Source organism: Mixophyes fleayi, chromosome 5 (assembly GCF_038048845.1).
Source record: "Mixophyes fleayi isolate aMixFle1 chromosome 5, aMixFle1.hap1, whole genome shotgun sequence".
In the NCBI taxonomy this organism is placed as follows: domain Eukaryota; kingdom Metazoa; phylum Chordata; class Amphibia; order Anura; family Limnodynastidae; genus Mixophyes; species Mixophyes fleayi.
Genome location: NC_134406.1, coordinates 113,505,179 through 113,523,614, shown reverse-complemented (window position 1 = coordinate 113,523,614; position 18,436 = coordinate 113,505,179). Strand labels below are relative to the sequence as shown.

The window sequence follows — 18,436 nt, the reverse complement described above, 5'->3', positions numbered from 1 at the left end:
CACCATTCATACTACACCTCGGACCCGGGAATTTCCCGGGTTGACCCCATTCATACTGCACAAGTCTGTGCCCTGGCAATTTGTGGGAGTCATCACCCACCATTTCTCCTAAACTCCTTCTCAAATCTTCCACGGGCTCCCACCGATGACATCATCCTCCAGAGACAGGCAGACAGTCAATCAGCTTGTTTTCTGTGCAACCCGGGTTGAAAAACCCGGGTTTCACCTTTCATAGTGCAGGCAAACCGGGTCCGACCCGGGAATTACCCCTCGATAAATCCCGGGTTGAAGACCCGGGTTTTTAGACTCAGGATTTTTGACTTGTACCATTCATACTGCACCAAGACCCAGGTCGTTTGAGCTCGCCCCGGCAAAAACCCGGGATTTTGGTGCAGTATGAATGGGGTATAACTGCTGCCTGCTTCTTCCACAGAAATGAGTGTGCAGACAGGATTCGGCCAAATCACAGTGAACAGAATTTCTGAGGCTTCTTTTAATGTTAGTGCCTACTTATGTACCAAAATGCAAGACAATAGTGATTATTTTAATATGACGAAAAGTTTAAGACAGCACATTAAGGGGTAGGGTGTCATTTGCTTAGAGGACTGCACATATATAATGTTTGCTATATATAATGAATGTAGCATTAACTATAGATAAATATTTTTGCAGGCCATTTTTATATGTACTGTTTCACATTTTATATTTTTGTACAATGCTATTCCTAGTTAGCTCCCAGCTACAAATAATGTTTTGTGTTTGCAGTTAGCAGAAAAGGATCATGATGTAATGCACTTTTTGATTTTACGAAATAGAAAAAATGCACTACTTATATTTTAAGGATCATTTGAAACATACAAAAATAAACCCCCTCAGTGCATATTCCATTCTGTGACATCATTTTATGCAAATGTGCCCTTTTTAGTGGAAGCACATGTATTCCCCAATTGTAAAGCACTACAGAATATGTTGGCGCTATATAAATAAAGGATGATGATGATGATGATGAAGTACCTGCATGTGTATGTAGTGTCTATCGTGGTGGGTAAAAGTTGTCATCTTCTGTTGAGAGGAGCTAGGTGGATTGGGGCCTTTTTAGTTAAATATGGACTGAGCACTCTCATGTGAATGCAGCCTCATGCAAAAATGTTATTTTGTTTTGCGGAAGAATTTATTTAATTGAAATTCAAAGGTGTGAGGAGGGCCCATTTGTCAGGTGTTCCATAATTAGTTTGGTGACCGCTGAATTGGATGCACAGGAGTCATCCCATGGTTTCAGTTGTATGACTTTTTTTTATCATGCATGCATTGGAAATGTGCGGGTAAGCTCAATTATATGCAAATAAATATCCATGTATTAAAAATATTTGAATACAAAAATGTGACACATTTAATAGAGGCAGTCCCAATATCCCCTCACTTTCATGATTGATACAGAACTCTTTCTGCCATGTAGGTTTCCATTTGGACACGCGATTTTGCAAAAGTACACAGTATTTGCAGTTACTAAAATAAAAATGTGGCATGTAATCTATGTATGTGGGAGATGGATAAATAGGTGCATTTGTGAAAAATGAAAAGCATAGTGTATTAACATTTATGTATTTTAATCAAATACCTTGTCTGTGCTTGTATATTCCTGAAACCCTGTATTCAGTGGCGGAACTACCGCTACTGCAAGAGGTGTGGCTCCTATGGAGCCAGGAGATGAGGGTGGCTGAGGAATTCTGGTCCACCCTTTCCAACGTTCCCTCTCTGCACTTCTGAGCATGTATGGCAGCCAACAATGTTGTGTTCTACCCCTGCCTGTGTAGTTATTTTTTTATACATCTTGAAGGGCACAGTATACATTTCTCATACATTTCTCTTTTAAATAATGACCTTAATTTCAAAGTCTTCTAATTGAATGTGATTATGCCATACTTCAGGCTTCTCCAGCTTACTTATAATATAGTGTACAATATATAATTTATTGGTGTCACTCTGGCTTCATCCCAATATGCCACAGCTTTTTACAGAGGAGTCATTATATTTGAAATAATTACAATTTCAAAATAATTATATAAAGATATAGAAATTATTTTAGATTGTTTCATATTGAGATCCTAGCTAAGGAAGTAATTTACCACACTGATTATGATCACTACAGCTTTTTGTTTTTTTTGTTTTTTTAAAGCAAGTGCCCCTGCATCCCCTCGGGAAATGATCAGCCTGAAAGAAAGGAAAGTAGACTACGAATCGGCTGGATCAAATGCCACTTATAAAGGAGAACACACTTCTAGAAAAGACACTATGACAGGTATAGATAAAGTTGTATGTTTAATGAGTTCCTATATGTGAAAGACAATACATTGTGTACGGCGAGTGTCAGGAACGTCTGTGGAGGGCAATGTTATATATGATTGAGGATGAACAAAGTGTCAGGCAAATCTTGAGTTTCTATAAATATCAAAATTACAGCTTGTGAATGACAACTACAAAAGAGAGTGGCTAAGCCTAAGATCCTTTAAATTATTAAGCATCCAGTGTCACAAGCAATAGAATCATTCATAAACATTATTTGACAAGCGCTGCCTTTTCTCCCTCCTCTTAAACCTCTGTGTCTCTATGCACATTTTAAAGACACTACTTTGAAAGGTTGCAATAAGAGCACAGTCTCTGTTTCTGTCACTACAGTTGTCTGCAACTCCCACACACCTTCCTTTACAAATCAATAAACAGTAATAAAAAGGCCATGTAGTGGGAAGATGAAAGCAAAAACGGGTGTATTTTACATGCAGCGGTGCCCAGCCGCCGCGACTCTCCTACCTGCGTCCCGGCCATCGCTATGACGACCGGGACGTCACTTCCGGGGGCCAGCCGATCGTTGCCGTAGCAGCGGTTGGACGCTTTTCAGTCCAGCGCCGCGTCCCGGCACTGCGGGGCAGCCGGGCCCGTGCGCAACAGTGTGGCAAACCTGCGGGCTACTTAATAATATTATGGGACAGTCTGTGTGCAATTAGAGAGCTGAGCTCTCATTAGTCTATTTAAGTATTTAAGGCAGAGAGGGCTTAGCCTCCCTGCCGGTTATAGCTTCCAGACTTCTGTGTTGCTGCCTGCTGCTGTGCTGTTGGTGTTAAACCTTTGGACCTCCGTTTGCCGTGTATGACCCCTGCCTGTACCTTGGATTTGTCTTTTTGCCTGTGCCCTTGACCTTCTGGCTTGAACCTCTGATTTGCTCGTGACCCCGACCCCTGGCGTGTTTTCTGACGATTCTATCTAGCAAGTGACCCCTGACCTCGGCCTGTTCTCTGGATACGCTATCTGCTCCTGGGTTCCCCACAGCCGGTACACATTACACGACCCTCTGTTAGTCTGCGGCCAAGTCTGTCCCCACCACTAGGGGCTCCAGTGAACACCAGACTTTCGGAGTAGATTCCGCGTGTTGTGTGCTGGCTGGAGGGGTTCCTAACATTATAACCGGCCCAAAGTTCTGGCAGGTCACATCCAGTCCATCTCCCAGGTGGTCCAAAACCTTGTTCAATGATTATCTGCTCAGGAAGAGGCCACCAGAGCCACACAAGTTCAAGTCCAGCAGAACCCGTTAGCTCCTGCCGTGGAGCCCAAGCTGAACTTGCCGAATCGATTCTCTGGGGACAGAAGTCTCTTCCGTAATTTTAAGGAGAGTTGTAAACTTTACTTTCATCTCCGACCCGCTCCTCCGGCTCTGAACAACAAAGAGTGGGTATAGTGATTTCGTTGCTTCAGGTGGACCCGCAGTCCTGGGCCTTCAGCTTGCCTTCTGACAGTCCTTCGCTAAGGTCTGTGGATTATTTTTTCAAAGCCCTAGGCCTCCTGTACGACGACCCGGATCGGGTAGCATCCGCTGAGACCCACCTCAGATCCCTAAAACAAGGCCGGCGCTCTGCAGAAGAATACGCTGCCGAATTCCGGCGCTGATCCACTGACAGTGAGTGGAATGACCCAGTTTTACGCAGCCAGTTCCATTTGGGGTTGTCGGAACAAATAAAGGATTCCCTGGTACAGTACCCTTCACCTACCTCCCTGGAGGGACTTATGCAGCTCACGATCAAAATTGATAGATGCCTCAAGGAAAGAAGAGCTGGGAAGGAAGCACCCACTCCCAGTACATTCCTTTCTGTGCCTCCTTTTAATATGGAAGCTGTGGAACCTATGCAGCTAGGCGCCTATCGCCTCTCCCAGGAAGAGAGAACTAGGAGACGCACCTTAGGCCACTGCCTATATTGTGGAACTAAAGGTCACCTTCTGCGCTCCTGTCCCAACAAGTCGGGAAAAGATCAGACCTAGAGAAGGTGGAAGAAATTCATCTAGGTCTGCAGTTTATTGCTTCCAAAATTGCCTTATTAGTTCCCGCTCATATTTCCTGTGGATCACACTCCTCTGTCATCTCAGCATTTATTGATAGCGGTGCCGCAGGCAAATTTCTGGATATCAGTTTTGCCAAGTCCATTGGAATCCCTTTCATGAAAATGAATTCCGCTATCACTGTTTGTGGTTTGGATGGGGGTCCCTTACCCGGAGGCAGGATTTCCTTCACGACTCCACCCTTACGACTTACAGTTGGGTCTTTTCATTCCGAAACCCTGTCTCATCTCCTCATTGATTGCCCTTCCGTTCCACTAATTCTGGGTCATCCCTGGCTCCACCTAGTGGCTCCCATCACTGCTCTTACCCGCAAAGGGGCGGATCCCTGTAATTAGTCACCGGAGGCCATTGCATCATTCAAAGCTCTTAAGAATGTGTTTACTACTGCTCCGGTCCTCAAACATCCTAATCCGAAGTTGCCATTTATTCTGGAAGTGGATGCCTCGGAAGTAGGCGCTGGTGCTCTCTTATCCCAGAGGGACCCCGGTGATCATAAAGTGCATCCATGTGCCTTCTTTTCACGCAAGTTTTTGGTTGCCGAAGTCAACTACGATGTGGGCAATCGGGAACTCCTGGCAGTCAAGTGGACGTTCGAGGAGTGGTGTCACTGGCTTGAAGGAGCAGTTCATACAATTTCTTCTTGTCTTCACTGATCATAAAAACCTGTTGTACATTGAGTCTGCCAAACGGTTAAACTCCAGACAAGCTCGATGGCCTTATTCTTTACCCGTTTAAATTTTGTCCTAACCTACAGACCTGGCTCTAAGAATACTAAAGTAGATGCTTTGTCCAGGAGCTTTCTACCTCATCAACTACACACTGGTGAACCTTCACCTATAATTCCGGCTTCTATCATTCACGCCGGGTTGACTCAGGACTTAGGAAACACCGTACGTCAGTTTCAAAAGATAGCCCCTGCTGAAACACCTGCGGGGCGTCTTTTTGTGCCGGTGCATCTACGTAGAGCTGTCCTCTCTGAGGTCCATGAGAACAAATTGGCCGGGCATCCGGGTATCTCTAGAACACTTGAAATCCTTACACGTTCTGTATGATGGTATTCACTGTCCTCAGATGTTGAGAGCTCTGTCCGCACTTGTGAAGCTTGGGCAAGAAACAAAACCTCCAGAATCTCTCCATCAGGTCCACTTATGCCTTTGTCTACACCTATGAAACCCTGGACACATCTGTCAATGGATTTTATTGTGGATCTGCCATACTCTTCAGGAAACAACACTATTTGGGTTATAGTGGACCGTTTCAGTAAAATGTCCCATTTTGTTCCTCTGACCAAGCTCCCTAGTGCTCAGGATCTGGCTGTGTTATTTGTACAGCATGTTTTCTGTCTTCATGGCTTAACCATTGACATCGTTTCGGACCGGGGCTCCCAATTTGTTGCTCAGTTCTGGAGGTCCTTCTGTAGCATCCTTGGGATTAACATCAGTCTCTCTTCAGCCTATCATCCTCAATCCAATGGACAGACTGAAAGAGTGAACCAATCGTTGCAACAGTTTCTACGTTTCTACACTACTGAGTTTCAAGACAATTGGTCATCTTTGCTTCCGTGGGCTGAGTTCGCATATAATAACGCCTCTCATTCCTCCACTCAAACCTTTCCTTTTTTCTGTAATTTTGGTTTCCATCTGAGATCCAATTCCTTGTCCTTGCTCAACTCTTCTGGCCTTCCGGAGATCCGTTCCACGGCTTCATACCTCAAGTCTGTTTGGAAAAAAGTGCATGCTGCATTATTACGGGCCTCTTTCCAGTCTAAAAAATTTGCAGACCGTCATTGGAAGGACTGTTCATTTAGGGTGGGGCAAGAAGTCTGGATATCCACCCGCAATATCAAGCCCAGACAGTCCTGCAAAAAATTAGGCCCTAGATTTATTGGCCCATTACTGATCACCAAGCAGGTCAATCCTGTCGCCTTCAGGCTAAAACTTCTTCGTTCACTTAGGATGCCGAACACCTTCCACTGTTCTCTTCTGAAGCCTGCTATTCCTGCACGCAAGTCTAGGCTCCGTTACTTACGAAAGTCTCAGCCTGTCATCCCGGAAGGTCACAAGAGATTCCTGGTGGAGAAGATTCTGGACTCCAAAAAGGTCCAGGGGCAAATCCATTTCTTAGTTCAGTGGAAAGATCGTGGTCCGGAGAAACGATCTTGGATTCCTGGAAAACCTGGATGTCTGGGTGCCTTGACCCCTCCTCAAGGTGGGGTACCGTTACGAGCTGAGCTCTCATTGGTCTATTTCAGTATTTAAGGCAGGGAGGGCTTAGCCTCCCTGCCGGTTATAGCTTCCAGACTTCTGTGTTGCTGCCTGCTGCTGTGCTGTTGGTGTTAAACCTTTGGACCTCCGTTTGCCGTGTATGACCCCTGCCTGTACCTTGGATTTGTCTTTTTGCCTGTGCCCTTGACCTTCTGACTTGAACCTCTGATACTGCTGATTTGCTCGTGACCCCGACCCCTGGCGTGTTTTCTGACGATTCTATCTAGCAAGTGACCCCTGACCTCGGCCTGTTCTCTGGATACGCTATCTGCCATAACCCTCTGCTCCTGGGTTCTCCACAGCCGGTACACATCACACGATCCTCTGTTAGTCTGCGGCCAAGTCTATCCCCACCACTAGGGGCTACAGTAAACACCAGACTTTCGGAGTAGATTCCGGGTGTTGTTGTGCTGGCTGGAGGGGTTCCTAACACAAATCAGAGAATTTAATTGAAGAAGTCAGTCCCAGTTGTAGAAAGAAAGAGAGGTTGGTGATGAAGAGGGTGGGTTTCCCAGCAGGCAGACTCAAGATATTGGGTTGCATAAAATTAAAATAGTTACTATTTCACAGTACTAAAACCACTCATTAAATATGTAACATGAGTAGTCAGTGCATAATGGCATCAGCGTGATGGAAGTTACTTGGTATGTCAGGGAGACATGCCACTGATTTGGCTAGATCAACAGACAATGCAACTAACACTATTGCTCCTGCCAGTAATTCTGAATTAAGGTTTTACAATATTGCTTTAACACATGCCCTAAATATTTGCTTGCACACAGTGGAAGACATTCTAAAATCTTTTGTGTGTTGGCTGATCAAGCATAAGAAATTTAATATTATTTTCTATTTATTATTATTATTATTATTATTAATATTTTTTTGTTGTAAGGCACCACAAGGTGTCCGCAGCGCCATACAGGAACAAACAGTAGGACAGTACAAGGTAAACATTACTGTACAATAAACAAGTAGCACTGTAACTCAGGTAACTCAATGCACAGCTAATAATAAAGGGTGGTGGAAAGTCAGAGGAGCAGTAAACCTGTGCCCAAGAGTGTGGGTGCAGCTAACAGGTTAATAGCTACTGACAAGTAAAGCAGGGATGGAGTCAGTGGGTTCAAGAAGGAAGTGGGCAGAGTAGCTGTGTAGCAGAGTTAAAAGTAGTGGGAACAGGAGCAGATTGGACTCTGCTCAGAGGAGCTTACAATCTCAGTGAAGGGCAGACAGAGAACACAAGGAAAGTGAGATGGGGATAGGGTCAAAGGGAGCGAGAAGGAGGAAGGGGAAGAGAGGGAGAGGAAGCTGACCGGTGCGGTACAGATAACTGAAAGACTTTTAAGAAGAGGTGGGTTTTTAATGCCTGTTTGAAATTGCTTAGAGTGGGGTAAGTTCTGATAGCACGAGGGAGATCGTTCCAGTGGAAGGGAGGGCAACATGGGAGAAGTCTTGAATACGTGAGTGAGATGAGGTAATCGGACGGGAGGAGAAGCGATGATCATTGGCCAATCGCAGAGGGCGGGAGAGTGAATAGAGAGGAGGTTGGGGATGTAGGGAGCAGTGAAGTTGGCAAGGGCCTTGCAAGTGAGGGTGAGGAGATTGAAGATGATTCTCTAGGGGAAGGGGAGCCAGTGAAAGGCATGGTTAAGAGGGGAGACAGATGTGGAGCTGCGAGAAAGGAAGGAAGTCTAGCAGCAGCACTGAGTGTAGAACGAAGAGGAACAAGATGAGAGTGGGATTACCAGTGAGGAAAAGGTTGCAGCAGTCCAACCGCGAGATGATCAGGGAGTGGATGAGGGATTTGGTGGCGTCCTGGGAGAGGAAGGGCCGAATCTGAGCAATGTTGCATAACTGGAAGTGGCAAGATTTGGCAAGAGAATGAATGTGGAGGGCAAAAGAGAGAGAGGAGTCAAGGATGATATCCAGGCAGCGAAGTTGGGGAACAGATGAGATAGTGATTTTAGTTTTGTGGATGGTGATTATGGGAAAAACTCTTAGGAGTATGAGTTTGCTGAACAGAGTAGCAGTCCTATTCTCTAGCCTCCTATCTACTTAGGCGGTGCTTTAGTGAACCCGGACATCGCCAACCCTCATCGTGCCAGGTGGGAAGAAGTATTTTGACACTTATCCCTTGTACTTATTGCCAGCAATGGTCTTCCTCTTCCCACTCAAGTAGTTGTGGAGAATGCAGACATGATGTCTACAGGGTGAAAAAGACAGTAATATTGGCAGAATAACATTGAGAATGCACCTGCTAAAGCAAATCTTAAATTGGAGTTAATGTAGAAGGCTGACAATTTAACATTACAGACTGTTTCTTACTTTCCACCCATCTTGGGACCAGTCCACGCATATAGAAAGTGTTGTGAAATCTTAGCTATCAAGATGATGCACTTTACTTTTGGGAAGTCTGAGTAATTCTGCGATTTATGACACACCTTGTCCAACCATCACCAGCCACCATTACTATAAACCAGGCCTTGGATAAAGCCAAGGAGTGTGATGTCTAATCATTTCCATGCTCACTGGGTATAATTTGTGGAGGATGATGTCAGATATAGAAATAAGAGTGTATGAGATGGAGGCAGGGAACTAAATATTCATAATGGAGGAGCGCATTGTAGAATATATATGTACTGAGAGACATGTGGTATGATAAACAGTGTAGAGTATTAATGGCTATAATGTGCATTGTCCATTTTTTTGACAACTCTTCGCCTACGGAAACTCTTCGCCTGCTTTGGATAGCAGGGTTCGCTTCCTTTCATCATCATCATTTATTTATTTATTTATATAGCGCCACTGATTCCGAAGTGCTATACAGAGAACTCACTCACATCAGTCCTTATCCGATTGGAGCTTACAGTCAAAATTCCTTAACATACACACACACATACAACGACAGACAGACATAGAGACTACTGTCAATTTTTTTTTTATAGCAGCCAATTAGCCTACCAGTATGTTTTTGGAGTGTGGGAGGAAACCGGAGCACCCAGGGGAAACCCACGCAAAATGGGGAGAACATACAAACTCCACACAGATAAGGCCGTGGTCGGGAAGTGCTAACCACTAAGCCACCGTGCAGCGTTCCTTTCATCATCATCTTTTTCAAAACCACACTTATAATAATTAACATATACTGTACCCTCCAAGTTTTATTCTTAAAAAAATACAATAATAAAAGATACATCCCTAAGTAGTCTAAATGTCCCAAATATTGCAATTTTATTTAGGAGGGATACATATGTCGCTAGATACACTTTCATACATTTAAATGTTCAAAGAATATACTATAACAGAGAGGCAGTGGCGCATGCACCCTCCCCTCCGTTAACGAAGTGCCCCACATATTGGCACTGTACTATACAGCAGCCGCGGCGCTGTCAAAGAAGCTTCCGCGGCGGTGCTGTATTGTATACAGCACCGCCGCGGACGCTTCTTTGACACCACTGTGGCTTCTGTATAGTACAGTGCTGCCGAAACGGAGCTGCGCATGCGCAGCAGCTCTCTCGGTTTTTTTTGTTGGGTTTTTTTTTTTTTTTTCGGTGGGGGGGGGGGGGGGAACCCCCTTCCTAACAATCCTGCGTGCGCCCCTGAGAGGGTCCATAGATTCTACTTTTTTCAGTCATTGTAATTGTCCCTGCTGTACTTTAGGGTCTTTTTGACTATTTAAGAAGAGTTATACAATACAGTTATCTTTAAAGAGTTTCTTAAACATGTGACTGATATAAGTCCTATGATCAAAGTCCACTGTGTGCAATCACTTGATGTCTGTGGATTGTGTTTCTAGCAGCTTATGTCTTAAATATGAATTTCATTTCAAACCCAGTTGCCATTACCTTAGAGTTTTAAGATGTAAGAGAATAGATAAACTACAGTAGATAAACTACATTTTCTTTAAACCACCATTTAATTAATAAAGCTTAACACCCATTCCCACAACTTTTCTGCCTACAAATGAGGTTTCTACATTTAAATTCAACAAAAATGTTTATAAAGAATAATGCAGGTACATTTTCTTTTCATGGTGTTTAAGTTTTATTTCCTCGAAAGTTGCAAGGAAGTTCTGAAAACCCTTGTGTGAACAGACACTAGCACAAGACTCACATAACTATAATGCTGCTTAGGTATCAAAAAGCTTTAAAGAAAATGAGCCACTCTTTGAAGCATAGGCTTCTTTCTTTCCACAATGCCATCAGTATTTTTTTATTTTGGGAGGGGGTGACTGGATTATTGTTGATCTCCATTAGGAAAGTGATGGGCTATTTTGACAAGGAGTGAGCTTTGTAATCATATCTGGACAATGTGGCTGTCATTGACCTGAATTGATGGTACTGGTTTCTGCCATAGGTGCCATATGTAAAAAGCTTGAACTACGACCTAATGGTTTGTTGAGACAGTAGGAATAACTAAAGTTGTACTATTTTGGCTTAATTCCTATGAGTACTCACCCCTTGGGATAAAAAGCAGACCAGATATTCTTCTCAGTAGGGAACTGTGAGAAAACTTACCGCTCCTCGTTCCTGTGTCCCATCCTGTCAGCCGCATGGCACTTCTGGGTGCGCGGCGGGGTTGGTCACATGATCCCTCGGTGTGGATTTTGAATCCCTCCTTCCTGTATAAAAGAAACACTCTGACGCTAATCTGTGTCAGAGCAACAGGTTACTTACCTACTGACTCCCGTAAGATCTGCTTGTGCTTGTGGTTCTTCTGACTGCTGATTACCTCCTGTGTACCAGACCTGGCTTGGTTACTGACCATTCTCCTTGGATCATCCCTGTGTAAGGTCAGACATCTGAACTGTGTACCAGGCCCGGCTTGCTTACCGATTACTCCTTCTGGATCTTTCCTCTGCAAGATTGATATCTGTACTGTCCATCGGATCCACCCCAGTAGCTCCAAAGGTACTGCTTTTGTTTATTGCTCCGCTGCCATTTCTTCTATCTATCTCTCACATCTAGGGGCCAAACCAAGGGTCGCGACCTGCTGTCTTCCAGCAGATAAACCCACCCCGCCTTGCAGCGGTTCTTGTAGAAGACCAGGGGGCTGTTAGACTCAATGCCTTGCTAGGCCAATGTCAATCTAGACTGAGGGAATATCTCTGAGCGTACCAGTTTGCTCTGACCAAAAATGATATGGACGAACCTGGAAATCCTTTGTCACAAGATCTTTTAAGGCAACTAGTAGGACGTGTGGAGAAACAAGAAAAGAACCAGACACAGCTTTTACAGTTTTTGAGGGGACTTTCAACCCACATGGATACCTTGCAAAACACTCTTTGCTGCCCATGTTAATCCTTCACCACCTGATCTTTCAGCCCAAAGTGCCACTGCTTCCCCGTCTACTTCTTATCAGCTCCAGATTCCCAATTCTCGGTTTGACAGTGATCCCAAATCTTGCAGGGGTTTCTTAAATAAATGTGCTATCCAGTTTGAACTGCTGCCAGGAAACTTTCCAACTGATAAAACTAAGGTTGCATTTATCATTTCCCTTTTGTTGGGTCAGGCCTTGACATGGGCTTCTCCACTTTGGGAGCGCAATGATCCCCATTTACAAGTGTACAGTACATTCCTGGAGTCCTTCAAAACGTATTTGATGAACCTGGCAGAGTCTCCAATGCAGCTTCTGGTCTTCTTCATTTACTTCAAAGGGCACTTCCCTTGGGTCAGTATGCCATCCGCTTCCGTACCCTAGCTTTTGAGCTGCGATGGAACAACGAGACTCTTGTAGCCACTTTCTGGCAGGGGTTTTCCGATCGAATATATAATGAGCTGGCTGGTTGGGAACTTCCCTCTACCATTGATGCCTTAATATCCCTCTGCAACCAGATTGATATTCGTTTCCAGGAGTCAGGAGAGAGAATTCTCTCATCACGCTACTCCTCCTCTGGCACCCAGGTTCCAGATCCCAGTGACCCCTGCTGAAGTACCAATGCAATTGGGTCAAACACGCCTCTCATCCGAAGAAAGATAGAGGCGTTTCAAAAATAATCTATGTCTATATTGCGGTGAACCTGGACATCTTCTGAGTATTTGTCCTACACGGCCAGGAAATGGGAAGGCCTACCTGGCTCTGAAGAGGCTAGGTTAGGTATAACAGGGACTTCTCTGTTTGATTGCAATTTCTCAATCGAGGTTTACCTTCATTACTCTAATCACCAACTTTCTCTGTTAGCACACATTGACTCAGGCACAGCAGGAAACTTCATTTCTGACGAGATAGTGTAACAGTGATGTAACGTGTACAACAATGCAGAATGTAGGTATAAATATGGAGTACTTGCCTTACTCTAGATCAGCGCTGGCCGGCCGGTGGTGCGGAGTCTAACGAACCCCCTGGTGTTCACCAAGAACCGCCGCAAGGCGGGATGGGCTTTGCTGTGGAGGCTCGCAGGTCGCGGTCCACTGGTCTGCCTCTAGAGGTAAGGATAGGAGGTAGCCCACGATACACTGGAACTGGATGGTAGTATCAGGATAGCCGGGTTCTGGTACACTTGGAGTGGAGATAGATACGTAGTCAGCAAGCCTGGGTCTGGTACACTTGGAGTGGAGATAATCTGAGCAGTCAGCAAGGAGAACAGGTACACGGAGAATCACGAGGAATCACCAAGTCATGGAACATAGGAAGTTGCTCTGATGCTGCCCAGGAGTCAGAGCAGGTCTTTAGTAGTTTAGCAATTCTGAATTCCCCGCCCCGACTGTCACGTAAGAGTGCCGCCGCGACCCGGAAGGGAAAGAGGATTGCGGCGCTGGAGCGAGGACAGGTGAGTTGTAACAGATAGCAGCCAAGTTATCCCTACCCACTATTCTCCTCCCTCGACCTATCGCTGTTACCGCTATTGATGGTAGCAGGATTGTGGAGGCTCAGTTAAATTTCGTACTATGCCTGTATCTCTTCAAATTGGTGTCCTGCACAGAGAAACCGTTTCCTTCTTAATTATCCCTAAGGCAATTAACCCTCTGGTCTTGGGACTACCCTGTCTCAAAACCCATTCTACAGTTCTGGATTGGCAAAAGCCTCAGGTGTTATCTTGGGGACCCTCCTGTCACTCCCTTTGTCTACAAAGGGTGACTATTCCTGTAAAAGACCCTGTATCCACAGCCTCCACTCTTTTGGATAGCCCTGCTCCATACACTTCCTTTTCAGATTTCTTCTGTGAACAAGAGGCCTCCAAACTACCACCCCATCGGCCTTGGCATTGTGTGATAGAATTGCTTCCTGATAAGACTGCCCCACGTGGACGAGTATATCCCCTCTCCCTACCTGAATCACAGGCTATGTCCACTTATATTAAGGACAACCTAAAGCTAGGGTTCATAAGGAAATCTACTTCTCCAGCTGGGGCTGGCTTCTTCTTTGTCAAGAAAAAAGATGGAGGTCTACGCCCATGCATTGATTATAGGGGTCTCAATTGTATTACTGTAAAGAATAGATATCCTCTACCCCAATCTCAGAACTGTATGACAGAATAAAAGGAGCTTCCATCTTTTCCAAGTTGGATTTATGTAGTGCTTATAATTTAATCCGGATCAAAAGAGGGGATGAGTGGAAAACAGCCTTTAACACTCATAACGGCCACTTCGAATATATGGTGATGCCCTTCGGGCTGTGTAAAGCCCCTGCAGTTTTTCAGCATTTTATGAATGAGATCTTTTAGGACATGCTTTATCGCTTTGTAGTTATTTATTTGGATGACATCCTCATTTACTCTTCTGATCTAAATTTCCATTGGGAGCATGTGTCTACTGTCCTGACTCACCTTCAGCAAAATCAATTATTCTGCAAACTCCAAAAATGTGTCTTTGAAAATGAACGTCTGGTCTTTCAGGGTTACATAATTTCTGGCTCTGGACTCCAAGCAATTCTAGAATGCTGCCTGTCGGCCTTAAGGCAACTCAGCGATTCTTAGGATTTGCTCATTTCTATTGACAGTTCATTCGTGGATTCTCTTCCCTTGTGACACCTATCACTGCCCTGACTAAACACTCTGCCAATTCTAGTTTGATCACCAGAGGCAGTTAGAGCATTCACACTACTAAAAAAGGCATTTACTACTTCACCTGTGTTATAACAGCCTGATACCACTCATCCTTTTCTGCTAGAAGTTGATGCTACATCTGTTGGAATTGGGGCTGTGCTGTCTCAAAGGTCTCCTACAGGAAGAATACTGCCCTGCGGATTCTTCTCCCGAAAGTTGTCTCCTGCGGAGAAGAACTATGGCATTGGTGACCGTGAGTTAAAACTAGTTTTAAAAGAGTAAAGACACATCTGTTATACTTACAATCTGCTACTTGCTTGAACTCTCGACAAGCCAGATGGTCTTTATTTTTCTCGCAATTTAATATCTGCATCACCTTCAGACCAGAATCAAGATCAAAAAAGCTGATGCCCTGTCTCATTCTTTTAACCCTTTAGATCTAGAAGAGTAGGGCAAGGTAAAACCTATTCTGGATCTTGAATATATTGTGGCTACTACATCCACAGGTCTAGAGGTTCCCAGAGGAAAAATGTTCATACCTTCTCATCTTCAATGCAAACTTCTTAAAAGGACTCATGCCTTCCATTTTTCTGGTCATGCCGGAATCAAGAAAACCAAAGAGCTAATTTCCTGTAGTTATTGGTGGCCATCCCTATCTTCTGATGTTCAACAGAACGTCTCTTCCTTCACTACCTGTGCACAAAGCAAGATTCCCAGACAGAAGCTATATGGGTATCTACATCCTTTACCTGTTCCGGATCGTCCATGGAGTCATCTATCAATGGATTTTATCACTGATCTCCTATTAGCCAAAGGTTACTCTGTAGTCTGGGTAATTACTGATCGCCTCTCTCTCGAGCAGCCCATATTGTACCCTTGAAAGGTCTACCTTCTGCTTCTTTCCTTGCTCAACTCTTCATAAAAGAGATCTTTCGTCTACCTGTATGCCCGGTTGAAATCATTTCAGATCGCGGTACCATGATCGTGGCTAAATTCTGGAGGGCCTTTTGTCGCCTTTGTGGAATCAAGTTAAATTTCTCCTCTGCCTATCATCTCCAGACCAATGGTCTCACTGAAAGGACGAATCAGGTACTTGAAAAGTTTTTAAGATGTTATATTTCATTTTCTCATGATAATTTGGTTGACTTGTTACCCTGGGCCGAATTCGCCCATAATAATTTATCTCATGAGTCTACTTCCGTTTCTCCCTTCTATATGCTTCAAGGGTTTCACCCGAAGCTTCCTCCATTTGCAGACCTTCCTCCCTCTGGGGTTCCAGGAGCTGATTTTCTGTTTCAAGATTTCTCCTCCCGTTTGTCTTCGGTCAAGCAAAATTTAACTCAATCCTCTCACTCCAGTAAGAGATTCTCCGATCAAATAAGACGACCTACCCTCTTACTCAGTCCTGGAGATAAAGTTTGGCTGTGTACACGGAATCTCCGGCTCCAGATTCCTTCCAGGAAGTTTTCACCCCGGTTTATTGGTCCATTCAGAATCTTAAATCCTGTAGCCTTCAGACTGGAATTTTCTCCCACCTTGAAGATTCCTAATGTCTTTCATGTCTCCCTGCTTAAACCGGTGGTCATTAATAAATTCTCCTCCTGTACCAGAGATCCTCCTACTTTTCTGTGCCAAACCAGAAATTTGAGGTTAATGAGATCATCAATTCTCATATCTCCAGAGGAACTCTTCAATTTTTAGTCGATTGGAAGGGTTATGGTCCTGAGGATAGCTTCTGGGTTCCGGCTCGAGATCTTCATGCCCCTGATCTCCTAAAACATTTCCACAAAAAATTTCCTGACAAACCTTTTAGGGTGTCCAGGGTCCACCTCTAAAAGGGGTGTACCGTTAGAAAACTTACCCCTCCTTGCTCCTGTGTCCTGTCCTGTCAGCCGTGCGGCGCTTCCAGGTGCTTGACGGGGTTGGTCACATGATCCCTTGGCGGGGCTGGTCACATGATCCTGCAGCTGGGGTTTTGAATCCCTCCTTCCTGTATAAAAGAAATGCTCTGACGCTAACCTGTGTCAGAGCAACAGGTTACTTACCTACTGACTCCCGTGAGATCTGCTTGTCCTTGTGGTCCTTCTGCCTGCTGATTGCCTCCTGTGTACCAGAACCGGCTTGCCTACTGTCCATTCTCCTTGGATCATCCCTGTGTAAGGTCAAACATCTGAATTGTGTACCGTGCCTAATTACCGACTAATCCTTCTGGATCTTCCCTCTGCAAGATTGTGCACATCTGTACTGTCCATTGGATCCACCCTAGCATCTCCTAAGGTACTGCCTTTTGTTTATTGCTCTTTTTTATTTTTTTTTTGCCATTTCTCCTATCTGTCTCTCACGTCTAGGGGCCGGACCAAGGGCCGTGACCTGCAGTCTCCCAGCAGCTAAACCCACCCTGCCTTGCAACGGTTCTTGGAGAAGACCAGGGGGTTCTGTTAGACTGCGCGCCTTGGTAGGCCAGTTCCAATTTAGACTGAGGGAATATCTCTGAGCGTAACAGGAACACTATTACCATATTGTAAAATGTATCAGGGCACCGCTAAAGCATGACCCAAATATGGTATCTGCAACATCCTCAACTACATTGAATGAAATGCTAAAGTGTCCACTTTTTCCATACTTGGTGTGAGGAAAGTGGGGTGTCGTGAACCAAGAACTTTGGTTGTCCCACCCAGTGCCCTTTTCTCTCATAAACTCTGTATGGACCCCGACTGCACCCATGGGAAATGTGTTAGAAACAATGTTATGGGTTATAGAACTTGTTATGTTTAAATTGCATCAGGTGGATTACTAGTAACCCATGATCACATATATATATATATATATCTAATATATATAAGCCTAGCGGCGTGTGTTAGTCTGTGTGTGAAAAAAAAACAACAAGCTGCAGCGCCACCTGCTGGGCGGAGTTATACACTGACCTACTAAATTCTTAGCATTATCTAATATATAAAAGTAAAAGCCTAGCGGCGTGTGTTAGTATGTGTGTGTGGAAAAAACTATTTTCTCAGAAAGGGCTCATCCAATTGACCTGAAATTTGGTATACTGACATTATTTGACAAAAAAATTAGAATAGTGAAGTCAGTTAACTTCCATCATCCCCCTTTTCCCCGTGGGAGGGGTAGTAAAGGCTAAATTTACGAGTTGAGGGCTCAAACTCATTTTCGTGAGGTAATTTTACCTCATGAACACAAATGTGTAGCGGCGTGTGTTAGTGTGTGTGTGTGTGTGTGTGTGTGTGGAAAAAACTATTTTCTCAGAAAGGGCTCTTCCAATTAACCTGAAATTTGGTATACTGACATTATTTCACAAAAAAATTAGAATAGTGAAGTCAGTTAACTTCCATCATCCTCCCTTCCCCCCGTGGGAGGGGTAGTAAAGGCTAAATTTACGAGTTGAGGGGTCAAACTCATTTTCGTGAGGTAATTTTACCTCATGAACACACATTAAAAAGGGCGCTTGCATCGGGAAGTAACACTCTTCCCCTGAGGAGGCCTGGGCTAGGCCCAAATGCATGACAAGAACCTTTTTAAGACCTTAAGTAGCTTGATTTGACTAGAATGCATGAGTATCATGCACGGGTTAACTTGTGTGTGTATATATATATATATATATATATATATCCTTTTGATAAAGTCTCGGCTGAGACAAAACGTTTTAAGGAGGTTCGGAAGGAGGTCCTGTACTTTGGTGGAAGCGGAGGCAAGGAGGTTCCTGTGTGCTAGCTCCAGAGAGTCATTCTGAGGGGACCCCTGCAAGCGCTTTTCTATACAGATAAGCCTGTTTTATTGTACCCGATGT

General features: G+C 44.4%; 1 protein-coding gene across 7 annotated transcripts in view; it reads left to right on the top strand.

The window, feature by feature from the left end:
• The window catches only part of CTNND2 (catenin delta 2), a 632,047-nt gene that overhangs the window by 583,872 nt on the left and 29,739 nt on the right, over positions 1-18,436 (top strand). For 6 of the 7 annotated variants that reach the window (XM_075212719.1, XM_075212718.1, XM_075212715.1 and 3 more), the window contains one exon: positions 2,177-2,299. The exons of the other annotated variant lie outside the window; for it this stretch is intronic. In XM_075212719.1, the coding sequence (XP_075068820.1) occupies positions 2,177-2,299 (123 nt within the window). The remainder of the gene's footprint in view (positions 1-2,176; positions 2,300-18,436) is intronic. 7 annotated transcript variants of the gene reach the window in all.